Source organism: Gymnodraco acuticeps, unplaced genomic scaffold (assembly GCF_902827175.1).
Source record: "Gymnodraco acuticeps unplaced genomic scaffold, fGymAcu1.1, whole genome shotgun sequence".
NCBI classification, from domain to species: domain Eukaryota; kingdom Metazoa; phylum Chordata; class Actinopteri; order Perciformes; family Bathydraconidae; genus Gymnodraco; species Gymnodraco acuticeps.
Window position 1 is genome coordinate 27,792 of NW_022990142.1, and position 27,978 is coordinate 55,769.

Sequence of the window (27,978 nt, forward strand, 5' to 3'; positions counted from 1 at the left end):
TTTAGAAAGAAGGAGGATCATTTTTAATAAGAGCAGCCGTTGCTAAGCTGTTTACACAGCAACAAACACGTTCCAACACACACTTGGAGAACACAGTATATCCTCTTCTCCCACACTGAACTCCAGCATCATTCTGAAGGTAAAAGACTTTGAGTACGATATTCAGTGTGGAGCAAACTATACATCTCTAGTGATTAGCAGGGAGGAACCAGGGGTCAGCCTGTCGTCTTAAATACATCAGATAAAAACATCTGGATAACATTACAGGTCAGCCCCCCCGCCCTCTTTCTTCAATAGCAGAAACCATCCAAATGCTTGTTGGTTTAGAGGACAGTGTTAGGAGTTATTGTTGAACATTGTTAGGATCAAAGTCCAGACAACCTGCCCGTATTTTTTCCTACTTGCCAACCTTGAGACCTCAGAAACCGGGAGCATTTCAAAACCACCGCGGGGGCGGGGGGGGGGGTTATCATGCTTATTGTAGTTCTAAGTGCACTGCTTTGCGGCCTGCAGCATGGATGGAGCATATGTGTGGGCTGGACCTGTATTTTACAGGAAAGGAGTGAGCAGAGGGTCGAGTTGTCGATTCTTGTTGTTTTCTGTGACTATCTGCCTCACCCTCTCAGACTTTCAGTTGCGCTGCTAAAGAGACGCGCTACCATGGAAACCAAACAATTATTAAAGTCCGAGTGGAAACAGTCGTGATTAATCTGATTTAGTCAGAAATCGGGAGAAATGCGGGAGAAATATGACCCCGGGAGGTAACTGGGAGAGGGCAATGACATCGGGAGTCTCCCGCGAAAATCGGGAGGGTTGGCAATATGCTCTAACAGGATAAAACTTTATTTTTCTTTGTGAGTTCTTCTCCATCTTTAAAAACGTGACAACTTTACCCATTTCTCCTAGTTTCTTGATACTCATAACATCCTTAGTTTTTAGATAATCATGAACAGAGCAAGGTTTTGAACAATGCTGTATTAACGCTGTTGTTGGTACACAAATAGATACATTAAGAAGCCTGGGAACGTGTGAATCGCCTGTGAATACAAATTATGAATTTCCAGGAAATTGGAAAATATATGAGAGAAAAAGTTCAGATATTATCGGACGTCAATTATGAAAATGTTTCATTGTTGATGGGTTTATATCTTCTGTTGGTTTGCTTACTTTTTGTATTTTTTATTCCTGTGCAACGTCTTTTTACATGCTGCTGTAACAAAATACATTTGGGATCAATAAAGTATATCTTATTTAATCCAATCAAATCAAAATCTTAACCTCATTAGTAACAGATCAGGGTTTAGGTTATAACTTCTTGATTGCGGTTAGAAAACACTTATGATTTTGCTTATAACTAATGTTGAATAAAGACAATCAGCAGACTCCTGTGACAATGACCAAGGAGAACACATAAGAAAATATTAAATTAAATGTCAGATTTTCATTTCCGTTCACTAATCTTAACCCTTTATAGCCGCGGTACAGCTGACCTGGATGTACAGTATTTGCTACTTGTGTTTCCCACAGTGTGTGATTTAAGGTAAAAAACGATACAGTAATAACAGGCCTGGCTTTACTAACTTGCTCAAGGGCACTTTGACGCTTGTTACTGAGAAAAGGGAGACTGTTAATCATTCCCTGCATGCTCACATGATCTCATCTGACCTTCAACATCCCACCAGCCCTACATTTCTGATGTCAATTCTAATCAACATGCACATCCTGTCTGCAGCCCTACTGTACCGCAACTTGGAGGTAAAAAAAACGAAAAAAAACAAGGGCACGTTTCATGTACTGTATCTATTTCCTTACTACTGTGTGTATAAAAACAGGCGTGGAGGCTTTTATACAAATCACCTGACAACACCAGGAGCAGAAATGTTTTAGCGCGATGATTATCAAACCAGGGGTTGTTCACCAGTCCTGGGTTTGAAAACTAGTCGTTGTAACAACCGTGGCTGCTTACGCCAAATTACCCCACGTAAACATAGTAATGTGTGTTCCCCGTGTTAGGCAAAAGGCAGTGTTTTGATGCCTTGCAGCTCGAGGTAAAGTGAACATCCCTAGCAGACTAATCCCATGTTCTCTTCTGATAGTTCCCTCATGACACAGTAATATCCCTCCTCGGCTCAGCCAACAAGCCCTGGCTCTCAGCCTGAAAACAAGGGCTATTTTCAGGCTGAATAGTAGGAAGCCGGCAGCTCCGATACATGGAAAGGCTTAAATACTCCAAATGAAAAAAATCGAGTGTGTGTTTTGTGAGAGAGGCTGGTTGTAACCCCTGAGCCAGGAAACCGTCAGTCTCTCTTGGAGGGACTGATACATGCTGGGGAAGGCCTTTTCCAGAGACATGCTACTGCTGCTTTAATGTGAGGAAAGGGTGTAGTTTAATTTGAAAACCTTGGATAAGATCAGGGGAAAATATGATGTGCATTATTATGATATGATGAATAACAGAGGCTGCTAATCAGTGGTTCCCTATCCGTGGATTGTGATGATTTTTGGGCTAAAAGATATGCACGTTTGTCAGACTTTGCTTCATTCTTTTGAAATATTGTGCAGATTTATCTCTTTCAGTCCAAAATAGTCTCCAAAATGTACAAGAAAAAAACTCTTATAGTCTCTGACATTAAATTGGAACATTTAAAAATAAAACTCGAAACATTTTCGAAAAAAAACCTAGAGTTAAAATGAATATGCAAACTTTGTGTAATAATGAATAACAGTGGCTGATTATAAGTGGCTGGGGTTAGGATGATTTTGGGGCTAAAACATATTTGAGTTAGTCAGACTTTGCTCGCTTCTTTTGAAATATTGTGAAGTATTATCTCTTCCAAGCCTCAAAATAGTATCCATGTGAAATCAATGATGGGAGGCCAGTGAACAATGATTTGTTTTAAGGGTCACAAAAAGCCCCAAAAGGTTGGAAACCACTGCTTCACAGCACTTATAATCTCTTTGAAACGCTGACACTGAGCCTTCAATTCTCACGTCTGTCTTCTTGACAGTCTTCGTAAACTCAAATACATAAAGTCAATTTGAACTTCATAACATTGCTCTATTTTCTATTTTGTTGTGTTTTAAAATGTTTTTACATCATGTATGAGGGTTTTCAATCTGTGGGATGGTTGTATTGTCTCGTGCTTTTACATTAGTTTATTTTTGTCCTCTCGGTTTTGTCTAAATGTATTTATGCTGCTTTTGGTAAATGGACTGTACTTATATAGCACTTTCTCCAGTCTTTACGACGCCACAAAGCACTTTACATACTACATGTCATTCACCCATTCATACAGAGCAGTGTACCTCACTCTAGGAACTAACATTCATACACATTCACACACCGTTGGCCATCGGGAACAACTCAGGGTTCAGTATCTTGCCCAAGGATACATCGACATGTTGACTGCACGGGCTGGGATCGAACCCATAACCTTCTGGTTGAAAGACGACTGCACTCCCTCGCAGCCACAGTCGCCCATATTTTTTATATATTTATTGATGTAAAGCACTTTGGTCAACTCTATTGTTTTTATATGTGCTATATGAATAAAGTTGGATTGGATTGGATGAACTAGTGATTTAGGCCCAATCCCAAACCACTCCCTCGACCCTACCCCTCCGTGATGGAGTGAACTCCGTCTGTAGCCACACTCGCAGCTCAACGAGGCTCCCTCCTGTCAGACGGATGGAGTAAACACAGCAGCAAGCTTTGGGACGGCCTCCCCTCTCTCCGGCAGAAACAGGAAATGCCGTAACTGTATGTAACAACGGTTTCAAATCAGCATCTCTTAGACAAAAAGTTTAAATGAATAACTCAAATAAAACTCCAAACATCTTTCATTGTGTTTCAAAGCTCTTTTAGTTTTAAACCTGATGTTTATAAGCTTCTTAGTTTTTGCAACGGTCTGTAAATATACACAACTTTATAATAAAATGCACACATTTACCTTTTTCTAGACTAAACACAGGTATGATCCTAAGTTACAAACATATGAGGTTATCATGAGGTTGTTAACATCGCAGTTTATCAGTGGATGTTTGCTGGAACTACTTGTAAACAGCGTGTTTCCTGACGGACACACACAGCGTGACTCCGGTCAGGTAGAGACCGGTCTCAAGTCAGCACCAGACTCGCTGTTTGAGGGCTTGATAGCCCACTCCCCCTCCACACCGCTCCACACTCGTTGCTTTGGAACAGCCCTCAATATGGCGGAACCTCCGCGTGAACGCGCAAACGGAGCGGTAGGGTGGGGGTAGGGTGTAGGGGTAGGGTGTAGGGGACGGTTTGGGAATGGGCCTTTGTCTTCATACTTTATAGTTTGTCAATTATAAGTGGAATGAAAAATAAGCTGTTGAATTCTTCATTAAGATGAATGTTTATGGTAAAAATACAAAAGACAAACATATTGTGCTCTGGGAAAGCTCCTTAAATGTCAAAAAACACAAAAAATGATGTGAAATATTTCAGGTTTCGACCACTGAGGTAATGCGAGCCGTTTTTCGACTACTAACAATTTTGCAAAGGCTGGTAATATTTAGTCTCAAATCATAAAACGCATGTTGTCAGCAAACAGAAAAAAAGGGTGTTTCATTGTTTGTGTCTGCTAAGCATTGCCCATCAGAATCACAACAAAATAAAGAATGAACAGAAGTCAAATCTTTCAGTGTGTAATTACAGATACTTGAATTATGTGTTTTCTCTTTCAGCCGCATTACAGTTTGCGTTCTGTATGGAAAATCATTGTTATAGGAAAACAAAAACAGCCACCCTGCCTCCTCTCCCTCTCTGTGTTTTTCTTCAGCTTTTTTATAAGCAGCCGAGGTGCTGTTCCCTGATTCGCGCGCCATTTCACAATTATGAGTCTCAACAGGGAGCGTTCATTAATGTTATGCTAATTTTCTGTATCCAATTAATTCTCCCCATCTCTCGCCCGCTCGCTCTTGTTCTCCCATTTGGAAATCGTAGCTGTCAGTCAACTGTGGCGTCGAGAAACACAAACAAAACCCTGTGAAATAACCACTAATGTATTCAGCCGGTTTATACTTCCTATTACCGTAAATGATATTGCTTCGCTCAGGTACAAAAACACGTATATGCTGAGAGTAAAGAAGTGCTTATATATTTTTGTTTTGATGCAACCTACTTTTGAAATTATACACTCGGGTTTCAAACGACCGTGAGTCATAAAGCCTGTTCAGCACATTAATACCGGCTTTCCATTGCAGTAAGACTGGAAAATAATAACATTTACAGCCACGATATGGCCTTAAATAACTCAAATGTTAACAAGAGAATGTAAAAGTGCAGAGCTCTAAAAAAACGGTATTATTCTAACACTTAATGTAAATGAAATACAATTTTACAGATTTACTACAGAGTCAAGGTTGTAAAGCCAAGGAACATATTAAATATGACAAACGATGAACATAATACATTATACAAACATCTTTATGCCATCCAGACACATAAGTGTAAGAGATTTTGTTAAAAAGAATGATAAACATGAATCACTTCATTTAAAAATGGACAAGAATTGTTCCTCTGTGTGTATACAAGTGTGAGGAGATGAGAAAAAAAGAAAAGCAGGATGAGACAGACAGACAGACAGACAGACAGACAGACAGACAGACAGACAGACAGACAGACAGACAGACAGACAGACAGACAGACAGACAGACAGACAGACAGACAGACAAGACAGACAGACAGACAGACAGACAGCAGACAGACAGACAGACACGACGACATACAGACACAGACACACACAGACACACACACAACACCACACACACCACACACACCACACAACACACACACACACACACACACACACACACACACACACACACACACACACACACCACACACACACACACACACACACACCCACACACACACACACACACACACACACACACACACACATCACTCCAGGGGACATTACATTGACTGACTTACATGCATTTCCTGGAGACTTATCCTAACCTTAACCATAACCAACACATGCCTAACCCTAACCCTTAACCTAACCAAGTCTTCACCCTAAAATTAATGATCCCCCTCATGGGGACCTCCAATTTGTCCCCATAAGGGATGCGAGTCCCCACACGTGACTGTGCAAACAGATGTAGGTCCCCACAAGTATAGTAATGCTAGGCCACACACACCACACACACACACACACACACACCACACACACACACACACACACACACACACACACACACACACACACACACACACACACACACACACACACACACACACACACACACACACAGACACACAGACACAGAGTCCTTACCCTGAGGTAGTTGAGAGTGAAGTTGGTCAGGCCCATGCGAGTGATGTTTTTGGACAGCTGTTCCATCACCTGAGGGTCTTGTGCCTGAAGTCAGCAAGCAGAGAAATAAAAAATGAAATACAAGCTGTATTATTTCCCCACATCTTTACTTTGCTATGTTTGCGTTCAACCGACTAGGAATAAACCAATTATCTTCAGACAATTAGGCTAATTGGCGTTCATCAGATAATGCGCATTCAACACATTCACACCCTCGAGTCATAACCTGCTGAACGTTGTTGTGGCTGCTGTGACGCTCAATCAAGTATTTCAGACCCTCATTTCACACTATTGTCAAACTGTGAGGCTAATTAATCAATATTATTGTGTCATTCCATTTAAATTCCCACATATTTTTCAATTTTGTATCTTTGCTGGATTTAATGAAGTTGCTCAATTAGTTTAATACGTTACTGCAAACACATGCAGATCAAAAACACTCAAAAACACTTACTGTATATGTTGTGCTTTTTGTGAGGAGACAGCAGAGGAAATTAGTTTGAGTTTAAGTTGGAAAAGCCGGCAAATGCTGCCAACTTTTTTATTTTATGTATCTTCCCTTTTCTGATGTGACAGCTGGCGGATGCATCATTCATATACAGTACAATATAAAGAACTGACTGAATAAATCAACTGATTGCCAAATATGAACTTCTTAGAAACCCTGTGATTAGACAGAAAGTGTAGGAGTGAGAAATATATGCTACATAACAACAAAGCAAAAAATGGCCATTATAGGATGAGGTCTGATTGAAATAAAGTATGTTTTATATAACTGAGTGTTGGAATCATAAAAAGCTGCAGGTATTGACGGAGGAAAACACAGCGCAGACTGAGGAGAAGCACACTTGCATCCACCGCCTCATGAAAAATGCATAATTCTATCTCCAGTCGCATCGCTGTGTGGAGAAAAAGTCAAGAGGGAAGAGTTCCTCCGTCAGCAGAGCCACGTGAGTGACGGGAGAATTGAATTAGTGTGCATTATTGGCTGGTGGCGGATCAGAATCTGAATTACTTTACTCATCAAGTGGAATGAGTCTAAATGCACTGATCAACAATTTGTGGAGGAACACGAGAAAAATACGCTGACACATATGATGCAGGGACCAAACAGACTCTCAGTTCAAGGGGCCAAACACAGATATGTTGTATCTGTGACACGCTGCATTACTGTTTACAACATCTGTCAACAGTTTATCTGCATACATTTGAATTTATTAGTAAGTAAAATACTTGAATTCTTCACTACTTCACTACCTTGTGTGTACCAGATTATTCATACGGTGTGTGTGTGTGTGTGTGTGTGTGTGTGTGTGTGTGTGTGTGTGTGGCCTAGCATTACTATACTTGTGGGGACCTAAATCTGTTCACACAGTCACGTGTGGGGACTCGCCTCCCTTATGGGGACAAATTGGAGGTCCCCATGAGGGGAATCATTCATTTTAGGGTGAAGACTTGGTTAGGTTAAGGGTTAGGGTAAGGTTAAGGGTCAGGGTTAGGCATGTGTTGGTTATGGTTAAGGTTAGGATAAGTCTCCAGGAAATGCATGTAAGTCAATGTAATGTCCCCTGAAGTGATGTATACATGGTATGTGTGTGTGTGTGTGTGTGTGTGTGTGTGTGTGTGTGTGTGTGTGTGTGTGTGTGTGTGTGTGTGTGTGTGTGTGTGTGTGTGTGTGTGTGGAGCAGATGTTTGGGAGGGGAAACTTTTTGTTTTATCTGTATGTATCTATGTTTTTATTACCTCTGTGTTTTCAGCACACCTGGAAGGAAACTAACCTTTAAGAAGAACAATGACTCCTGTACTTTACTTATTAGAGTTTTATAGATACTTTTGTATGGCTTTATTATACGGTATATATAAGGTTTCTTGAAGATGTATATGAAACATCCAAACAGTCTTCAAAATGCTGTTTAGATAACTTATAATAATGTTGTTAAATGGTGCCATTTAGTGAGTCAATTACATTTTAATACATGCTTCTGTACCTTTACTTAAATAACATTATGAATGGACTTTTACCTATACATGTGTATTTATTTAATCCTTCTTTTAGTTGAAGTTATGTTACTTTTACTTTGTTGAAAATCTGAATGATTGCAACACTGCTTTTTTATAGTAAAAAGGGGATAGTAAAATGAAACCTGAGTAAACATCAAGTTTTGTTTAGGGACTTAATGAAGGTGAAGGTTTATCGCTGACTGCCTACTCGCACAATAAACCATTGTCAAGACAGATTTAAGAAAAGGTAATAAAGTATTGACACAAATATCTTATTAGACAAAAATCGATTGACAATTTTGTTTCTGACATCAATACAGATGAGTTTCTGAAGTCAGCATCTAGTGGGCGTTACAGGAAGTGCAAAAACAAACTGTCCTCTCATCTTAATTCCTTGTGTACATTTTTCACAGTGGGTAGAAATGTAAATTATGTTCTTGTACTTTTTCTAAAGCTGTGTGCTTCTACTTCTCTAAGATTATTAATGTTTGGCACAATTTCCATCCCTGAACACACTTCTAGCATATATGATAAATGGGATTTTTATAGCGCTTTTCCTAATGCTCAAAGACGCTCATAAAATCAGAAATAAATGAACAATCTATGATATCAAATTCTTCCTATTTCCAGGCAGGTTCCTCTTGATTGACTATTTCAAAAAAGAGCACTAGTTGATCACTTCACATCAAAAGTGAGCGTTTCACAGTTAATAACTGCTATCTGCCGTTTCAGCCTTCCTGTTCTGACTCCCTCGTGTGCGGATCTGCTTTCATTAGTCTGGGCTACGATGATCAAAAGACTTGCGCACACAGATCACTGCAGATCTGGCCAGGACAATATCCCACTCTCCAGGAATTAGTGTGAATACCCACAGGGGCCAATTTATTGGTGAGTGAAATTCATATGAAGGTATGGCCAAAGACAGCTATACCGGCGAAGCCTCCACTTTGGGGTCCACAGGGGTAAATGGAAAATACTCTGAATAAAATGTGTTTTTCTCATCGATCGTATGGACTGAGCTGTATAGAAATGGTATTATTTAAACAGAAAACCAATGTAAGAGCATTGAAAAGGGCTTTTTTATGTAGAGTTCTTATGTAGACTCTATGCATTACATTAATGAACACAATGTACAACAATATTTTGTATTACTGCAGATTTGTATTCCATATTGTATTCCTTCCATTCCATTCCATTGCAATGTAAATACTGTTATATTTTATTTGACTATATTATTAATTATTTTAAATATTTTTCTAGTTCTCTACCTGTGTTTTTAATTCTTGATGAAAGCCCTTTTAAGACAAGATATTTGTAACATTTCTGGCTTCATCTATGTTTTAAAGTAATGGCTTTTGTCATTCAGACGGTGTTTATGTTAATGTTTCAAACATGACATTACATTTAGGATAAGAGAGGAGGCGTCATCACAAACAGATGTGAGTTGAAAAGTTTAATGATATAAAGGAAGTAGAGTGTTCTCTCGTCTCTCTCATGCTGCATCAATAGCTTTCCCTTGAGGCTTTAATTTATGACGATATTGAGAGACTCTTCGAGTAAATCTCCCAATACATTTACCTATCAAATTCATCACTTCTTAGGAAGCGAACCCTGCAGACTCTTGTACAAATATGTTAGTTTCCACAATCAATTTAATGGATGTTCTTTTAAGTTAAGTTGAACGATATATGAAGGGAAACAGCTGGTCTAATTAAGTTTGAAGTTATGTATTGTCATATGCACAACAGTTACAGAGCAGCAGTTATTTGCAACGGAGATCCCAGGCTCCCTTCAGCAAAGCTCACTAAACACGAATATCACAGAAGCAAAATAAATATGCATGTTTCTATCGTCTTGCTACAGTATGGTAGGTTTTGATTATCCTTCTTTTGAACTAATGTTAATACAAAGTTGGTTTAAAATTATGTTTCTACAAGTTTAAACAAAAATAATACTTCTTCATTTCACCTCAAGGTTAAGGGATTATTCTCTTTTGACATATGGAGGAAAATCTCCCTTAATAAACATAAAATTGGTGAATTTGAAGTTAATATACTCTGGTCATTGTCATTAGGCATGGGAGAACTATTAAAGATTATAATCAAACACACTGCAGGTGCATTTCTTTATTTACTCTTTAAGTGAACTCAACAGCATTCAAATCAGGCGTTAGCTGAGTGAAGCGTTGATGCAGAAATGTTAGCATGTCCCACAAACAGTAGTGAGATTACTTTCATAACTTTACGATAAAACCGAGTCAGGCTCCTGATAAAAATTGACGACAAAGAGAAACATGTCTGAAGGGGATTAAGAGGAGTTGTGTAACACGTAAAAGCACCTTTTTATAACAATGGGATAGCACTTAGCTAAATGTTACAAAAACATGTATCTTATTTGAACTTTTAAGGCTTACTTTTGGTGCATGTTTTTGCTGCTGTTTGAAGTAGTGCTTAACCAGAAAGTTGTTAATGTTATTTAAATTATCCGAGCCTCCGCAGCTCCAGTGACTAAATGTGTGTTACACTTGGTGGACTAAAGGGTTATTCATTACTTCATTTAAAGAAAACCTTCTGCTCCAGCTCCCTCCGCACTCCGTGCTCGTGCCTTGGAATGAACCCCCCCACTCTTGCGACACCTCCTGTCTCTCGTCTCTCACTCATCCTCTTCTTATCGCCCTCTCCCTCTCTATCTACTCTCTCATCCTACCGCTCTACTCTCTCTCTCTCTCTCTCTCTCTCCTCTCTCTCTCTCTCTCTCTCTCTCTCTCTCTCTCTCTCTCTCTCTCTCTCTCTCTCTCTCTTTTATCCTCGTGGCCTTTGATGTCTGCAAATAAATTGGTTTGCAAAAATCCCTCCAAACTGCTTTGTCGGCGTTTACATTTCATATGGCTCATGAATAGCTTCTAAAAGATTCCCGGCAGAGTGCACAGACCCTCGTTAGGAGTCCAAAAAGTGACACCTATATTGTCGCGTGTTGATGATGTCACACTCACGTGCATGGCCAGGATGCTGCGGGGGATGAGCTCTCGGTACTGCCGGATGGTGAAGTGCCACGTCTTGATCCTCATCAGATCATCGAAGGCGAACTCCAGTATCAAACGGCCCTCCGTACAGACCTGCAACCACAGATCACATTAGTTAGCGTTACTGTAGGGGCGAAGACTTAAAGGTCCCCTACTATACTGTTCAACATATTATAGGTCTCAGAAATATACAAAACATGTCTCTGAAGTGTTTGGCTCCAAACACCAAACAGATCATTGCAGCATTACCCATAATCCCCTCTGTTTCAGCCCTGTTTCAAAAGGGCTGATTCTCTGTCTGTTACTTTAGATGAGAATAAGGAGCCCCTCCCCACGCCCCTCTGAGAGAGATTTGGTTACAAAGAACTCAATAGTGCTCTAGGAGGAGATTCAGGTGATAAGGTGGGGGGGGGGGGGGGTTACCTTGGTTGGTGATTGGCTAATGGTTACACAAGTCAAAACATCGTTATGACATCATAAAGTGGCCAAAATCTGATCAGCTCATTTTCAGACAGGTTTTTATATAAATGGATCAGGACAAAAAGAGAGAGAATCTTTGTTCCTGAAACGTTAAGAATCTCTTTCCACAGAGGGGACACATGTTGATGTAGAAGAGACATGAACAAGTGGATTTTGCATAATAGGTGACCTTTAAAGAAATATAACAGGAAGTTGAATCATAATAAAACTGTCGCTGGGGCACCAGTAAGGCAATCTTACGAAGGGGGAAATGATCCAATGTCCAGGCAAGAACGTTGTTTGGTGTGTTTATTTGGGATTATCCAATATTATACAGAGCAATGGTTAAACCTGTTGTTTTTCCTGTTGTGTAGCCTTAACATATGCTGGTGCGCCAATCCCACCACAACCTGTGTCCAATATATACATAATCAAGGTGACACAATCAACCGGTGCCGATAATAGCTTTCAAAATAAAGCATACAGAATTACTGTGAATTACTAAAATAGTTAATTATTGAATAACGATTAATTTAATATAAACGAAAGCAGCAAGATAATAAATATTTACCATTAAATAACATAAATCCATCCAAAAGTTTACATTTTCTACTTGACATCACTTCTTAAAGTATAGCGAGCTGCCGTCCGCTGATGAAAGAAGGAATCAGTGTTTGTTGGTCGGGTGTGATTTTGATAAAATAAAATTATGGAAGGGTTTTTTCGTCTCTGTTTTTGGTAATTGTTCAAGGGCTCTGTCGAGCTATTATGCTCCCAATATTTACTCCTTCTCGCTTGCCTCATTCAGAGCATCTGTCCTTGGGCCTCTCACAAACCATCCAGCTATTTCTAAAAATGTGAAAATAAATGTAATCTGGAGAGGGGTGTGTTTACACCAGAGACAAAAGAACTTGGCAGGTCAGAGAGACTTGCCAATTAGGAAGGGAGAGACAGAGAGGGAGAGAGACAGAGAGACAGAGAGAGAGAGAGTAACATTTATTTTTTTTCGCCCCTTTAGCTGAATTCAGGGCCCTTACGCTTCTCCCATATTCTGTTGCTGTGACAACCAGTGAGAGAGAGGAGAGAGACGGCGAGAAGAGGGGGGTAGAAAAAATATATCAGCTGATTAGTTGGCATGGCAACCGCAAAGATGTAATCCCACCAGACACACTCTAATCAATGCCCCCAGCGCAGATGGTCTCCTGAGGATCAGCAAGAAAGAGGCTAGCGGCCATATTGCACCCCCAACAACCCCCCCCCCCCATACACTCCTCCTCACCCTCTTTCCCCACAACCTTCCCCTCCTGATCACGTGCTACAGTGCTAACTCCAACACACACACACAAACACACACACACACACACACACAAATATATATAAATAGAGGCTCCAAAAAACCCTGAGCTCCTGACTGAAATGTGGATCCAGTAACGTTCTCACTCTTTGTGCAGAGATTATAAAAATGTAAACATAAAGACAGTTTTGTTCCATATTCTGATGACTAGTTTTAAGCTGAGTGTTTAAAATGTTTGAAGAATTAAAGCTGCAACAATTAGTGGACTTACTGTATCCATAGGTCGATAAACAAGTAACTATATTGAAAATTGCGTATTAATTAAAGTTATTAAGATGCAAACAAAAATAATTTCTGCTTTTCTCTGTTTTTATAAGACTGAAATAAATATATTTTGGACTGAAGAGACAAGACATTTAAAGAAATCCCCTTGAACCTAACCAACGTAGATATATATTTTTCACTACTATCCGACACTTTACTAAGAAAACGATTTATCGTCACTAGTTACAGCTTTTTAAAGAACAGCAACTTTTGATAGACGTAATTACACATTTAGTTAGCACACGACTATTGTCACTACACCATACCTCCTCCTTGAATATATACATTTCAGTCAGACAACTCACGTGTTTCTTTAACATGTGTTTTAGAAGCAGCATATAGTTGAGTTTGGCGTCTAGGCTCGGGCCTCATCACTCCACAGATATACATAGCACGATGAGTGATGATTAAATAACTAACCCCCCCGAGCCTACAGGTGGAAGCTGGGGTGGTGGTGGGGCAGGCAAGCAGCAGCGACGTGGAAGTAGCTGCAGCAATAGCAGCAGCAAGCAATGCATGGAGAGAGATCTGGCAGGTTAAATAGGGCGGAATATTAAGGAGACTCTGTTTGGTTGGTTGTAGAGTGGCAAGGGGGCGTTATGTATGAATGCAGCATAAGTGCTCGAGTTGACTGCCTGAACTAGCTCGCAGGCTTCGCCACATTTATGGATGTGATTACTATGGGAAAAAATCTAGCAATAACATACTGTATTCAACAATGTACAGTCAAGTAAAATGGCTTGAATAACGTATTATTACTACATCATTTACTTTTAAAGAGCGTATTTATATAACACTTTGTATACTTGAATACATTATATAGTTTAGTTTATTTATTTATAGTGTCGTGGACAGTCCCCATCGATGAACTGTCACAAAAACAGTAAATGGTGCAGCTTTAGCCGACATGGCTAATTTCCAGCTGTTGTCCCCGGCCAGATGGTAATAGACACCCTTAAAATTACAATATATCAACAGCATTAGTTATAAGAAAATATATAAAATAAGATAAAAAGGAGGAAAGACAAGTAGATACCGGTGTGAGGATAAAAGAGATACAGTACATGTCACATATAGCACATCACAATCACATCACAGAAACGAGGGGCAACATCCATGATCACAACATGTAACACTCACGCCATACTCAACACAGACTAGTGTGTGCAGGTGTAGTTCTCAGTGAACCATGTTTTTAAGTGAGCTGTGAAGGTGGGATGTGTATGTATGTCTTTGATTTGAGTGGGTAGAGAATTCCAGTTTTGTATTGCTATAGTAGATTCTATTAGTTGTGCTCATATCTTATCATGGCTGCAACAGTTGCACAGCTGGATTTACATGATGTACTTATATTGTATTGTAATGTGAATATTTGAAAATGTTCTTCCTTGCTGTGTTTTATTCATTTCTTGTTTTTCCATGTTCTGGTGGAGAGAGTCTTGACTTTACTGCAAGTGTTTTTCCCTTCTTCTGAAACTAGTTGTATTGCATGTTGGAAATCAACACTTCACCGACAATTCAGAGTGCTTTTTTTGTGCAAACACATCTGGCATCTGCGTGGTTGGATAATGTGGTTTGTCTAAGCTAGATAAGTGTGGATTAGACTAAAACAATGTTTGAAAAATAATCCTTGGTGTTTAATGGACGCTGAAAATAGTCTTTATGTTATTTTTTCATATTTTAGTCTCAGTCCAACAGCAGTTTGTCCACCGGCTGACCAGAGGGAAAGGGAGGATGCAAAATGACGTCATGAAACCACAACACAACTTTAAAAACGTATGTTCTCAAGACATCTAAGTGTGATTTGTTGATTCAAGACAAATATGAACATTAAGATTAAGAAAGAAAAGCAAAAACAATTAGGAACCTTCATATAAGTAATTGTTTTTTAGATACTATATGATAACTTGGATATACTAAGTCATTATTTTAAGATACTATGTCATAATCTTTAAAAAATACATCATTTTTTTAAGGTACTAAGTCAATATTTCAATGTCCTAAGTTACTATTTTGAGATACTAAGTCATTGTTTTGAGATACTTAGTCATTATTTTAAGATACTATGTCATTATTTTAAAAACTGTGTCATTATTTTGAGATACTACGTCATTGTTTTGAGATACTAAGTGATAACTTGGAGATACTAAGTAATTATTCTGATATACTTAGTCATTATTTTGAGATACTAAGTCATTGTTTTGAGATACTAAGTCATTGTTTTGAGATACTATGTGATAACTTGGAGATACTAAGTAATTATTCTGATATACTTAGTCATTATTTTAAGATATTATGTCATTATTTTAAAAACGACCTCATTATTTTGAGATCCCAAGTCAATATTTCAATGTCCTAAGTCACTATTTTGAGATACTACGTCACTATTTTGAGATACTACGTCACTATTTTGAGATACTATGTGATAACTTGGAGATACTACAGTAAGTAATTTTTCTGATATACTTGGTCATTATTTTAAGATACTATGTCATTATTTTAAAAACTGTGTCATTATTTTGAGATACTACGTCATTGTTTTGAGATACTATGTAATAACTTGGAGATACTAAGTAATTATTCTGATATACTTAGTCATTGTTTTGAGATACTATGTCATTATTTTGAGATACTAAGTCATTGTTTTGAGATACTATGTGATAACTTGGAGATACTAAGTAATTATTCTGATATACTTAGTCATTGTTTTGAGATACTATGTCATTATTTTGAGATACTAAGTCATTGTTTTGAGATACTATGTGATAACTTGGAGATACTAAGTAATTATTCTGATATACTTAGTCATTGTTTTGAGATACTATGTCATTATTTTGAGATACTAAGTCATTGTTTTGAGATACTATGTAATAACTTGGAGATACTACAGTAAGTAATTTTTCTGATATACTTGGTCATTATTTTAAGATACTATGTCATTATTTTAAAAACTGTGTCATTATTTTGAGATACTACGTCATTGTTTTGAGATACTATGTAATAACTTGGAGATACTAAGTAATTATTCTGATATACTTAGTCATTGTTTTGAGATACTATGTCATTATTTTGAGATACTAAGTCATTGTTTTGAGATACTATGTCATTATTTTGAGATACTAAGTCATTGTTTTGAGATACTATGTAATAACTTGGAGATACTAAGTAATTATTCTGATATACTTAGTCATTATTTTAAGATACTATGTCATTATTTTGAGATACTAAGTCATTGTTTTGAGATACTATGTGATAACTTGGAGATACTAAGTAATTATTCTGATATACTTAGTCATTATTTTAAGATACTATGTCATTATTTTAAAAACGACCTCATTATTTTGAGATCCCAAGTCAATATTTCAATGTCCTAAGTCACTATTTTGAGATACTACGTCATTGTTTTGAGATACTATGTGATAACTTGGAGATAATACAGTAAGTAATTTTTCTGATATAATTGGTCATTATTTTAAGAACTGAATCATTATTTTGAGATACTAAGTCATTGTTTTGGTATACTAATGAGATACTAAGTTGTATAATGACTAACATGAACTTCCTTTCATCAGAAGGCTAAGTGCTTATCCTTTTTCTTTTAGTACAATTAAGAAAACTTACAGTATGTTGGTTTAATAAACATATATGCATAGTTTTTAAGTTTTGAGTCCAACATAATAAACACTTAAGCCCCGGGTTCTTCAGCCCATAGTGAATTATAAAAAGGAATATAATAATTAATCCACTTGTACTCAAATTGCTGTTGAAAGGTGTGAAAAAAACCAACTCTGACTTTGGTGTTTTTCTTTCCTTCCTTTGAAATGAAAGGCATCGTGGTCATTATGGGAGTGGATGAGTTTAATGCCCTTTGGGCTGCTAACACTTATTAAAAGACTAGTTAGAAGTGTATGAAGAAATAAGTGCTTCTTTACATCCTGAAAGTGTACTTTTTGAAGATGTATGATTCATTGAATTGTGTTTGCTAGTCAGCCAATGTCTGCAGATGCTTTCAGGTGCTGTAGCCTACAGAGAAACAAAGCTGCACTATTGATTTATTTTTCTATAGTGCCAACTGTGTCTTGAGCATTGTCTCCACTATTGCTCTTATTTCTCTCCGCACGCTTTCTGCTTCTCTGTAACCGGTTAATAAATGGGAAAACCAGCTGAAACTAAACCAGAATAAAAATCGCTTTAATTGCCAAGTGCATGAAATGTGCAGGCATTTGTCAAAGTGGCACTGGTGCAGAGTAACCACAAATGCAACCGAAGCAGCCTTTATCCAGACTTAAATCACATAAAGCTATTTATTTCTGCATACAGAGAGAGAATTTTTTTTTTTTAGCTTAATAGTGTTCCCTTATGAAAACTAAAAGGAGGAAAATCCGCCTGATTTAAAAAGTGGTCCATTAAACGGTAAAGCCCCTCACAGAGAGTCCCCATTGATTTAAGAGCAGGGTCATAAATCTTCCACACAACGGGGCTGAGATCAGGGGATCTCCGTCTCAAACGAGCAGCGAAAGAATAACAGCGTCCTGCTGCTGAGACACTGTTCAATACTGTACCCAAACATGACAATCTATTAACAAGAGAGGAGCTGAAGGTCATTAAATCGATTATTATGAGCACTCATAACCGCTTCTGCTGAATATAAATAGGATCGAAGTTGACTAAATATGCTCAATTATAGCGACTGACAGGCTTTACTGTTCTGCACCTCAACAGCACCTTCAGTATCACTGACTGGAAGATTATAGCACATTTATGGTAAATAGGCAAATAATCAGAGTGTGTTACTGTTGATATGTTGAGTTCAGAGCTGATGAGATTAGTCGAATAATCAATTAGTCACGATAAATGTAATCAGACGCGATTTTGCTAACCATTAATTGTTTTTTTAAGGACAAATCAATGGTTTCAGCTCCTCACATGTGAATATGTGTGTGAGTGTCTTAGATTTCTATAATAGTTATCTAAATATCGTCTGATTTTGGACAAAACAAGCAATTTGGAACCGTTGTTTTTTATATTTTCTGACTAAACGATTGATAAATTAATCAATAATGAAAATAATCACTAGTTGCAGCCTCTGTTGATGCTGTTATCGAATACTTTCCCTCCAATCAATGCAAAACAGTGCTGCTAAATCAGCAGCTCAAATGAACTTTTAAATGAAGCAACATGTTTTTTTAGGATAAATATGGTGTCATTGTATACAGCAGGATATATGTTATACTATTGAGCTTGCCATTAAGATGCATGCTACATACAGTAACTTCAGCATCACTAGTTTGTTAGATTGATTGGGTATTAAGACCTCTCTATGTCTCTCAATGTTTCTTCTCTAAATAAACAGTAGTGCATAATCAAAAGCACATCTGTCAGACATGTAAATATGCAAATCAAATCAAAATAAAAGTGATGAACTCCTGTCTGTACAGATGCATAAGAACGGCAGCTACTTGATGGTTATAGACCTTCATAAGGAACAAAACAAACAATACAAATGCATGTAATTGTAGTTAAAATGAAATCAAACCATGAGATGATAAAAAAAATAGGGATAAGGCAACACAAAATAATTGAATAATGAAAGGAAAAGATAGACCGTTACTCAGTCAAGGTCTCCTCTCTTAACATGATCATAACAATACAGCCTGGTGACAGTGAGCATAACAACATGAAGCTTTGTTCTACTTAAAGTTACAGGCGGTCGTAAATTAATTTGCAGTTTTAAAAGGAATGTCAGCAGCTTGTCGAGCCTTTACTCTGATCCTATTTACATTCAGTAATACATGCTGTAAATGTAATATCAATCAAACTAATAAGCTGCACTGTAATGTTAAGGTACGGTATTTATTCAGTTACTATGATGTTTAAGAAGCTAGCGATTAGGGTTGACTAGTATTTTAAAAGGAGACTAAGAAGAAGAAGAAAACGATTACATTAAATTATCAATTACATTTCCCCTCTGCTGTTATTTTATGAACTACATCAAATACAATACACAGGCCAGTTATACACACATGCACAAACATACATCATTAATAAGAAAATTAACATAAAGAGCTGCGATTTGACCATAGGCTACATATGATTTATTTTCCTCGATTCTAAGAAAAAGTATGTTAGAGTAATTCATATATGCAAGAAATATTTAGGAAACTACAATCCAGAGACCAGTAAAGCACACTACTGATAATACATCCAGGGAATTACATTCACTTGAGCTGAGATCACCGTGTCACCAACTCTCCTTTTGCTCTTTGCTCGCCTCCCAGCGTGAAGAAACCCCCAACTGGGCACCGGTAACAAGGGCCGTGCCCTCAGAGCTAACACACACTAACACACACTAACACACATCGGCCAGGGAGAGCAAAGCCTGCTGGGTAGTGAATGGAAGTGCTGGGAGGTTGGCGGCTTCTGGCCCAAATTGGCACCCTGTGTCACCTTGTCAACACCTCGCCGCCCTGAGAAAAACGCACACATTGTACACCAGCGCCCGGTTGGCAGCAGCTAATCTCAGCGCCGCGCTAACTCTGCTAACTCCGCCCATTCGTTAGCCGGCAGCACACAGCTGAGCCCAGGAGGGAGCTGTGCTGAGACTCTGCTGAGCTCCTTGAATGCATTGCCTTTCAACCATTACTTTAACTGGTAAAGCTATATCTGATGTATAAAATAATGCTTATACTAAAATAAAGCTGTCGTTACATTTTGGTGGAGTGAAAAGTTGTACTCATGAGACTGTGCTGAGCTCCTTGAATTCACTGCTTTTTAACCATTTCACATCATAGACTCTATGCATTACAGTAATGCACACAATGTACAACAATATCTGTTTTCTTTTTTTTTAATTACTGCTGATTTTTATCCATCCATCCATCTTCTCCCTGCTTATCCGTGGTCGGGTCGCGGGGGTAGCAGTTCCAGCAGAGAGCCCCAAACGTTCCTTTCCCTGGCGACATCAACCAGCTCTGACTGGGGGATCCCAAGGCGCTCCCAGGCCAGCGAAGGGATATAGGCCTAATCCCTCCACCTGGTCCTAGGTCTACCCCTTGGTCTCTTCCCAGCTGGACGTGCCTGGAACACCTCCCTAGGGAGGCGCCCAGGTGGCATCCTTACTAGGTGTCCGAACCACCTCAACTGGCTCCTTTCGACGCAAAGGAGGAGCGGTTCAACTCCGAGTCCCTCCCGGATGACTGAACTTCTCACCTTATCCCTAAGGGAGACGCCAGCCACCCTGCAGAGAAAACCCATCTCGGCCGCTTGTATCCACGATCTCGTTCTTTCGGTCATGACCAGGTCATGACCCATCCTTCATGACCATAGGTGAGGGTAGGAACGAAAATGGCCCGGTAGATTTTTATTCCATATTTTATTCCATTCTATTTCTACGTAGGCCTATAGGCTACTGCTATAATTTACTATATTTTTACTAATATTTTTCTAGTTGTCTATATGTGTTTTTTATTTTTGTTTTACTTGTATGTATGCACCATGACATCAAGTCAACCTACCTGGTAATAAACCTGATTCTGATTACATTGACTGGTAAAACAGCTTATACTAAAATAAAGCTGTCAGTATATTTTGGTGGAGTGAAATGTACACTATTAGCTTCCAAAATGTGTTGGAATATAGACTAGCACAAGATGAAAATACTCAGTTAAAGTACAAGTACGTCAAAATAGTAATTGAATTAAAACATCCTTTATTAGATTCTACCACTGAATATACTGTAAATACTATATCATACGTCCAACTGCATTGATTAGTTGACAGACGTTAACTTAATTGCCAACTATTTTTGTAATCAAGAGTTATTTTTTAAGCTAAACACGCAAGGAAATGCTGTTTCCAACCTCTCAATGATTAAGACTCTCAGCCTTTTTAAGTTTTAGATCAAATTAAACTGAATATATTTATTCATGTTCTTATATAAACACATACATGTAGTAGGGCTCAAACTAAAGAGTTCTGTATGTTAATGAATGGTTTCTAATCAAACTATTAATGATGATTTGTAATACCATATATCTTTTTTTCATTTCATTACAGTGCAATGTTTTGTCATATCTTAGAACTGGTAGAAACCTGTTTTGTGCGTTATAATATAATAGAATATAATATAATTGTTTAATGTCATTATACATGTACAATGAGATAAATAAATGCTTCTCCCTTTCAAGGGTGCCATCAAAACAAAACAAAAAAAACATCAAAACATAAGACAACAAATACACGCAGCATACATACCAGAAAGGATCATTCTTGTTCACATTGGTTAAATGACAGATTGATGGTTGTCATTGTTTAATGCTTTATGGAACATGGGTTCTCCAAATGCGCAGAGCAAGACAAGGAAAGATGTTGAGAAATCTACATGAAGGAGTATGTTGTTGTAAAACTAACCACATATGTTCTACTTAGGTTGGGGTAAGACCAAATGTTTGCACACCTCACATCTTATTAATACCACCTCATTGCACAGAAGCAGAATCAACAATTATTATTATTATTATCCTTCATTTTATCCTCAAAATTAGCTTGGCTGAAAAAATATATGAATCAATTATTATATATGTTATATTATTACCTATTATTAGGTATTAACTATGCTGGGTGTGTTGTGCTTATAGGCTAAGGATCACATTAGCAATGAATCTTTATTGTTTTATCCTTGACCTTTATGTTGTGTTTGACTAGATGGCCTTCTTCTAGTAATGTCAAATAAACTAAAGTACGATCGTCTATATAACGGTGTGTTTTTTAAGCCTCCCAGATCCCAGCAATTAACTCTGTGACAGTGCTGTTATTCCTGACAGCCACGATGTCTAAAAATACACAAAAACAAGACACAAATTACAATTAACTAGAAGTATTCTTAAAATATGGCCATGCCAAAAACAAATAATCTGAATTTTATATTTTTGGAGAAGAAATAAGAGATAGAGGGAGACGAGCACAGGAAGAGATGGAGAGAGAGAGAGAGAGAGAGAGAGAGAGAGAGAGAGAGAGAGAGAGAGAGAGAGAGAGAGAGAGAGAGAGAGAGAGAGAGAGGGAGAGCAAGAGAGCGAGTTGGGAGCTGGGGATGATTTCTCTAGGGATGAAGGATGCAAGTGTGTGTGCGTCAGTGTGTGTATTAAGGGTGTAGGGGGGTTGAGAAGAAGAAGGGGGGGGGGACTAGAGAGAGCGAAGGGAGAATGAGCGAGCGAGTCAGGCAGGGGGATGAGAGAGAGGAGGAGGGCGGTGGAGGAAAGCGAGGCAGAGCTGATTGAGATTCGGCCTCCAGAGCTGCTCTGCTGCTGCTGGGAGCTCAGGGAGAACACGCTCCGTTATTGGAATTCTTTTTTCTTTTTTTCTAATGAATTAATTCTTCTCATCCAATTTAGGTGAAGATGAAAAGAGAGCAGCGCTTCGAGCATCAAATTTAGCTTTTTGTTGACCGGGGCTGTTCTGTTTCTGTTCTGTACGGTTCATATCGGACACTCGGATAATATATTAGGTTTTTTTTGTGTGTTTTTTTGTCCGTTAAAGCCTTGTTTACAAAAAGCAAACAACAGATACAGAGAAAAAGACATTTCCTGAGTGTGTTATTGGGGATGTTTCATTACCATTTACTGATATGATAAGACAAAGAGCCCCCCCCCCCACACACACACACCAATAATTAATTAGTCAGGTTATTTGTTTTGTAGAAAAAATGAAATTCATTTTCACAAAATAAGATAAAAACAGATTAAATGACTTTTTGCAGCGATGTTTTTGAAATTCACTTTGAAGTCTCACAAAGCCCCTGGCCGGTCAGCTACAAAGATAATTTCTCACACACACACACACACACACACACACACACACACACACACACACACACACACACACACACACACACACACACACACACACACACACACACACACACACACACACACACACACACACACACACACACAGAATAATCTCCACTCAAAATGTAAAGAAAAAGGGAGAAGACCTTATGAAACCCCCTAAATACAAACACACATGTGGGCAGTCATGCATGTAAAGACACACCCTCATACACACAGACATACAGTACCTGTCTCATCAGAAAATATACTAAGATTTGACTTTTGATGCTAAATAAGTGTCGAGCAGCACACTAATGAACTACATTTGGATGTTTAAATGCATTTTTTGTTAAGCGTTGTACAAGGGTAAGTGTAAAGCAAAATTGTTGGATAATTTGTTCCAAGCTGATTTACACTATGACCCATTTGAGCTTATTACAAATATATCATGAGCGTATTGAATTAAGTAAAACAAATGCATAAAATATAAATGTTTCTTTATATTATATCTATGTGAAAGGAAACAATATCTGTCATTGTCAAACTTGTTTAACCCCTTAAAGAAATATCAATACCCCGAAAACGTAAAATCTATTTTTTAAACAGCTCAATTACATAAACATTTAGTTTCTCTTACTCAAAAAGACATAAGACCAAAATAGGCGAATCAACGCTTTAGTGTCAAATAAAATTACAAATGATGCCAAGAAATAATTAGTCAAGTTTGTTTGTATTGTAGTAAAACATGTAATTCATTTTCAGAAACTAAAATAAAAACAGATTAAATGACTTGCTAAAATGGAGATTTTTTCGCAGCGATGTTTTTGAAATTCACTTTGAAGTCTCACAAAGCCCCTGGCAGGTCAGCTACAAAGATAATTTCACACACACACACACACACACACACACACACACACACACACACACACACACACACACACACACACACACACACACACACACACACACACACACACACACACACACACACACACACACACACACACACACACACACACACACACACACACACACACACACACACACACACACACGAGGGCATAGAGCTGTTTAATGTCAGAACAATCCAGAGTGGTGCTGCAGCTCAGGGTTCATGGTACATGGGATCCCTTTAGCTCGTCTGTCAGATATCTGGCTTCAGATTCATTTAGAGCGTCAGCAGAAGAAGAACAGCGTCAGCGAGCCATCGGATCACACTGCGGTGAAGCAGATATTCACTCGCAGGGGGAAACTCTCCCAAAAGACAAAAGCAGATGAGCTCAGCTTTAGAGCTTCAGGAAGACCTCGGTGTCAGGTATGGATTATCTCACCTGTGCTACCCCAGCTTCTGTCTGTGCTTCACTTATACAGCAAACTACACTGTATAAAGATCTCATTCATGTCCCCCCAGCTTTACCTTTGTAGAACCTGAGGCTTCAGAATATGTTTCTAACATGAGAAATGCCACTGGAGTTTTGGGGTCTGGGAGAAGGCCAAACGCTGGTAAGTAAAGAGGGGAATGGGTTTGTGTGACATTTCCCTTCAAAAAAAAGGGTATAATGCTCAATTTCAAGTTCATATTTTTATTTTCGTGTCTCTATTTTTGTGCTTTAATGTTCAAAAAGCTCTTTATTTCTCTCATACTGCCTGTGCTGCAGCACCTCTTTTCACCCTCTGTCTGAAACCAGAGCCCAGTCTGCTCTGATTGGTTAGCTGGTCGGCTCTGTTGTGATTGGTCTACCTACACTTAGTGATTTCCCGCCATGTGCAATGTGCTGGAGCGCTAGCCAATAGAAGAGCGAGTGTTACAAAGTGATGTCACTATGTCACGGTAGTAAACAAAGAAGTCAAATGGAGGCGTTACAAGGGGAGGGAACACAGGGATCTTAGCCTTTTAGACCATTAACTTACTTGCTCAAAAAACTATAAAACACATTACACAAAAGGGAAAACCCCAAAAAAGCATAATAGGGCCATTTAATTCTCGACTCTGATGCATAAATATTGAGTAATTATTATTTCAGATGATGTTTTCCAGATAGAACGTAGTGTAAAGTCAATATGAAAGGTTATTTTTTAGTAATGTAATTGTAAAGGATAGGTTCACACTTTCTCAAGTCTCTCCTAATTAATATTCAGCTGCCTGTAGGCTGTAATGATCTTCCTGTCCATACGGGCTCTAAGGAGATCCCTTCCTTCCTTAAGTGACTGTGGATGTAGTCCCCATCACTTGAAGTTGAAGCTCATTAAAAAGGGATCTCTTTACGGCCAGACGGAACCGGAGGAAAAATCCCAGCTAGTGTCACAAATAAACGAGGGCAAAGGGCATAATTGACACCTCCTTCAAGATATTGCACCAAAAAAACGAATCAAGGGGGACAAAAACAAATGAGATTGTGTTTGTAAAACGCCTTCAAAATGTAAATAATGTTCACACCTTATTATCGTTTCAAGACAGACTTGAAAATGTTTTGTACTTGTCCAACAAGGCATAATATTCTACATGAAAAGTGTAGATTATTGATGAAGACTCACCGTGCAGAATAAATACATTGTTTTTAAATATCACCTAATGTCCTTCAATCTTTGGGGTCCAGTTAAACTCACATTTCTCCAGATCAGGATTACAAATACAGAATTTAATTCAACAAATATTTAGAATATAGAAAGTGTAGGTTAATATTCCCAGCAGTACAGTTAACAAGTAGTTACATTGTTCTCATAAAAGTGATGAACACATTAACGCATCACTAATTAATATCACAGAAATAGTTATATTGTAATATTATGAGATGGTTTTTCTGCATAATGAGTAATTTTGGTAGTTTAATTAAAATGTCATGCTAATATAATTGTATTAATATTAAGATTTTATATCCAGGTATTACAAGTAAGTAAATATCAGACAAATTATTCGCTCAGAGTTCTTCAAAGTGAACCGAAATATGGTTTCAATATTAAATAGATGCAGTACAATATATGTCTCCATATGTGTTACTGAGGCCACCCGTTGTGACTTGAAAACACTGGGACAAAATGACATGGAGAGAAAAAACAATCAAAGGGTGTAAATACATTTGATCTTTAACCAGTTAAACACCTCGGCTGCTCCATTATCATAGCCTCTGATCAATTATTCATGGAGGAGACGCTCGGGGTCAGGTGTTACCTTTGTAAACATTGGCTTCCCGTGCTGCGTGACCATGGTGCACTGATCGCAGTCCAGCGTGATGCAGGAGTTGTGGAAGGACTCCTTGGAGTGTTTGAGTATGTAGTGCAGCTCCGTCACCCCCCCCTCGAACACCGTGCTGAAATAACGGGGGATCAGCGTCCGGCCGATCGCTGCGAGGAGACAAAGGAGAAGGCAGGATGAGAAAACAAATCTGAAACACTTATTTATCCCGGGGGAAATTGGATTGCGAAACAGTTGCTCAACTACATAGGAGTTGATGAGAGAAAATGCAGAAGATACCATGGTATATAACAACAATATGTATGGTCAATGTGTTTACAATATATACTGTAGTAAATGTGTATATCACAATATATTTGTGATATATAACGCTAACGCTAGGCCTAATTTACTACTTCTACATTACTCTTCTAATTAGACATGTTTTCCGACAAAACCTCTTCTTTCAATTAAACAATGCAAGCCACACTTTACAAATATGAATTACACAAAGCATAAAATATGTATAAACCGTATACATTAGGAACTGTCTAATCAAATAATTGAGTTACTATAATACACACTAATACCTGTACAAGTGTTACGACTTATAATAGTAGCAGTTCAGTTTAATGTTGCAAAAGCTATGTTACAATATTTATGAAACAATAATAGCATAGATAGCATATAGAGAGATTATATATGACTTACTTATTACAACAAAAAAAACAGACATTAAATGATATTAAAGGTTTGTTTATGTGTTAAGATAAGAATCAGCTTGATAAGGACATTCATTCATCAGGATACATATTTGATTGGCTGTCAAAAGCTCCTTGGAGGCAGAAACTGATCAGATGTTCAAATGAATGAAATAGATGAAATATTTGAGAGTAAAGATGTTCTGCTCGTCCAATCCGACACATTTTCTTTCATAAAAATCATTCTGGGAACAGAGGAGAGACTGTAGAGTGCGCTGTGTATTGATTTGACTTTAACCTCTGTGCTCATTACAGCTGTCTGCTTGTAATACTGCCAATGTCAGTTTTTCAGTGCATTTCATTAATATTATTCCCTTTGTCAGCCTCATTAACAGCATTATAAAAGGACTTAACAATAAGTGCACAACAATTAACCCACACAAATGTTTTTGGGGGGAGGAAGCTGATTGATATCGCTGCTAAGACTATGCTATCGAGCTGTAAACGCTCTACTGATTGTGGTCAATTTATGAATGCAACAGGCGCTTTATTGATCTGCAGAAACTATTGGATTGCCTGAAACGAATCGATTAGCTGAGCAGCCCTCAGAAAACCTGTTCACCCTGCAAGAAATATCCAAATCCTTTATCCTTAGATTGAGTCTTATTTCTCTCAGATAAATCTTCCAGTGCAGCGAGGTCAATTCCACTCTTTCCAACACTTTCCAAACATCTGACAACATCATGCATTTTTGCCTCTAAATCCACTTCTAACAAGTTATGACACTTCATAGAACACATCGCTCACTTTTGAATATTCCTCATAGGAGCG

At 38.2% G+C, this 27,978-nt stretch overlaps 1 protein-coding gene across 4 annotated transcripts in view; it reads right to left on the bottom strand.

Moving 5' to 3' along the window:
- The window catches only part of ldb2a (LIM domain binding 2a), a 112,142-nt gene that overhangs the window by 16,007 nt on the left and 68,157 nt on the right, over positions 1–27,978 (bottom strand). For all 4 annotated transcript variants that reach the window (XM_034217186.1, XM_034217184.1, XM_034217185.1 and 1 more), the window contains exons 3-5: positions 26,444–26,616; positions 11,341–11,463; positions 6,309–6,392 (exon numbers count right to left, since the gene is read on the bottom strand). In XM_034217186.1, the coding sequence (XP_034073077.1) occupies positions 6,309–6,392; positions 11,341–11,463; positions 26,444–26,616 (380 nt within the window). The remainder of the gene's footprint in view (positions 1–6,308; positions 6,393–11,340; positions 11,464–26,443; positions 26,617–27,978) is intronic.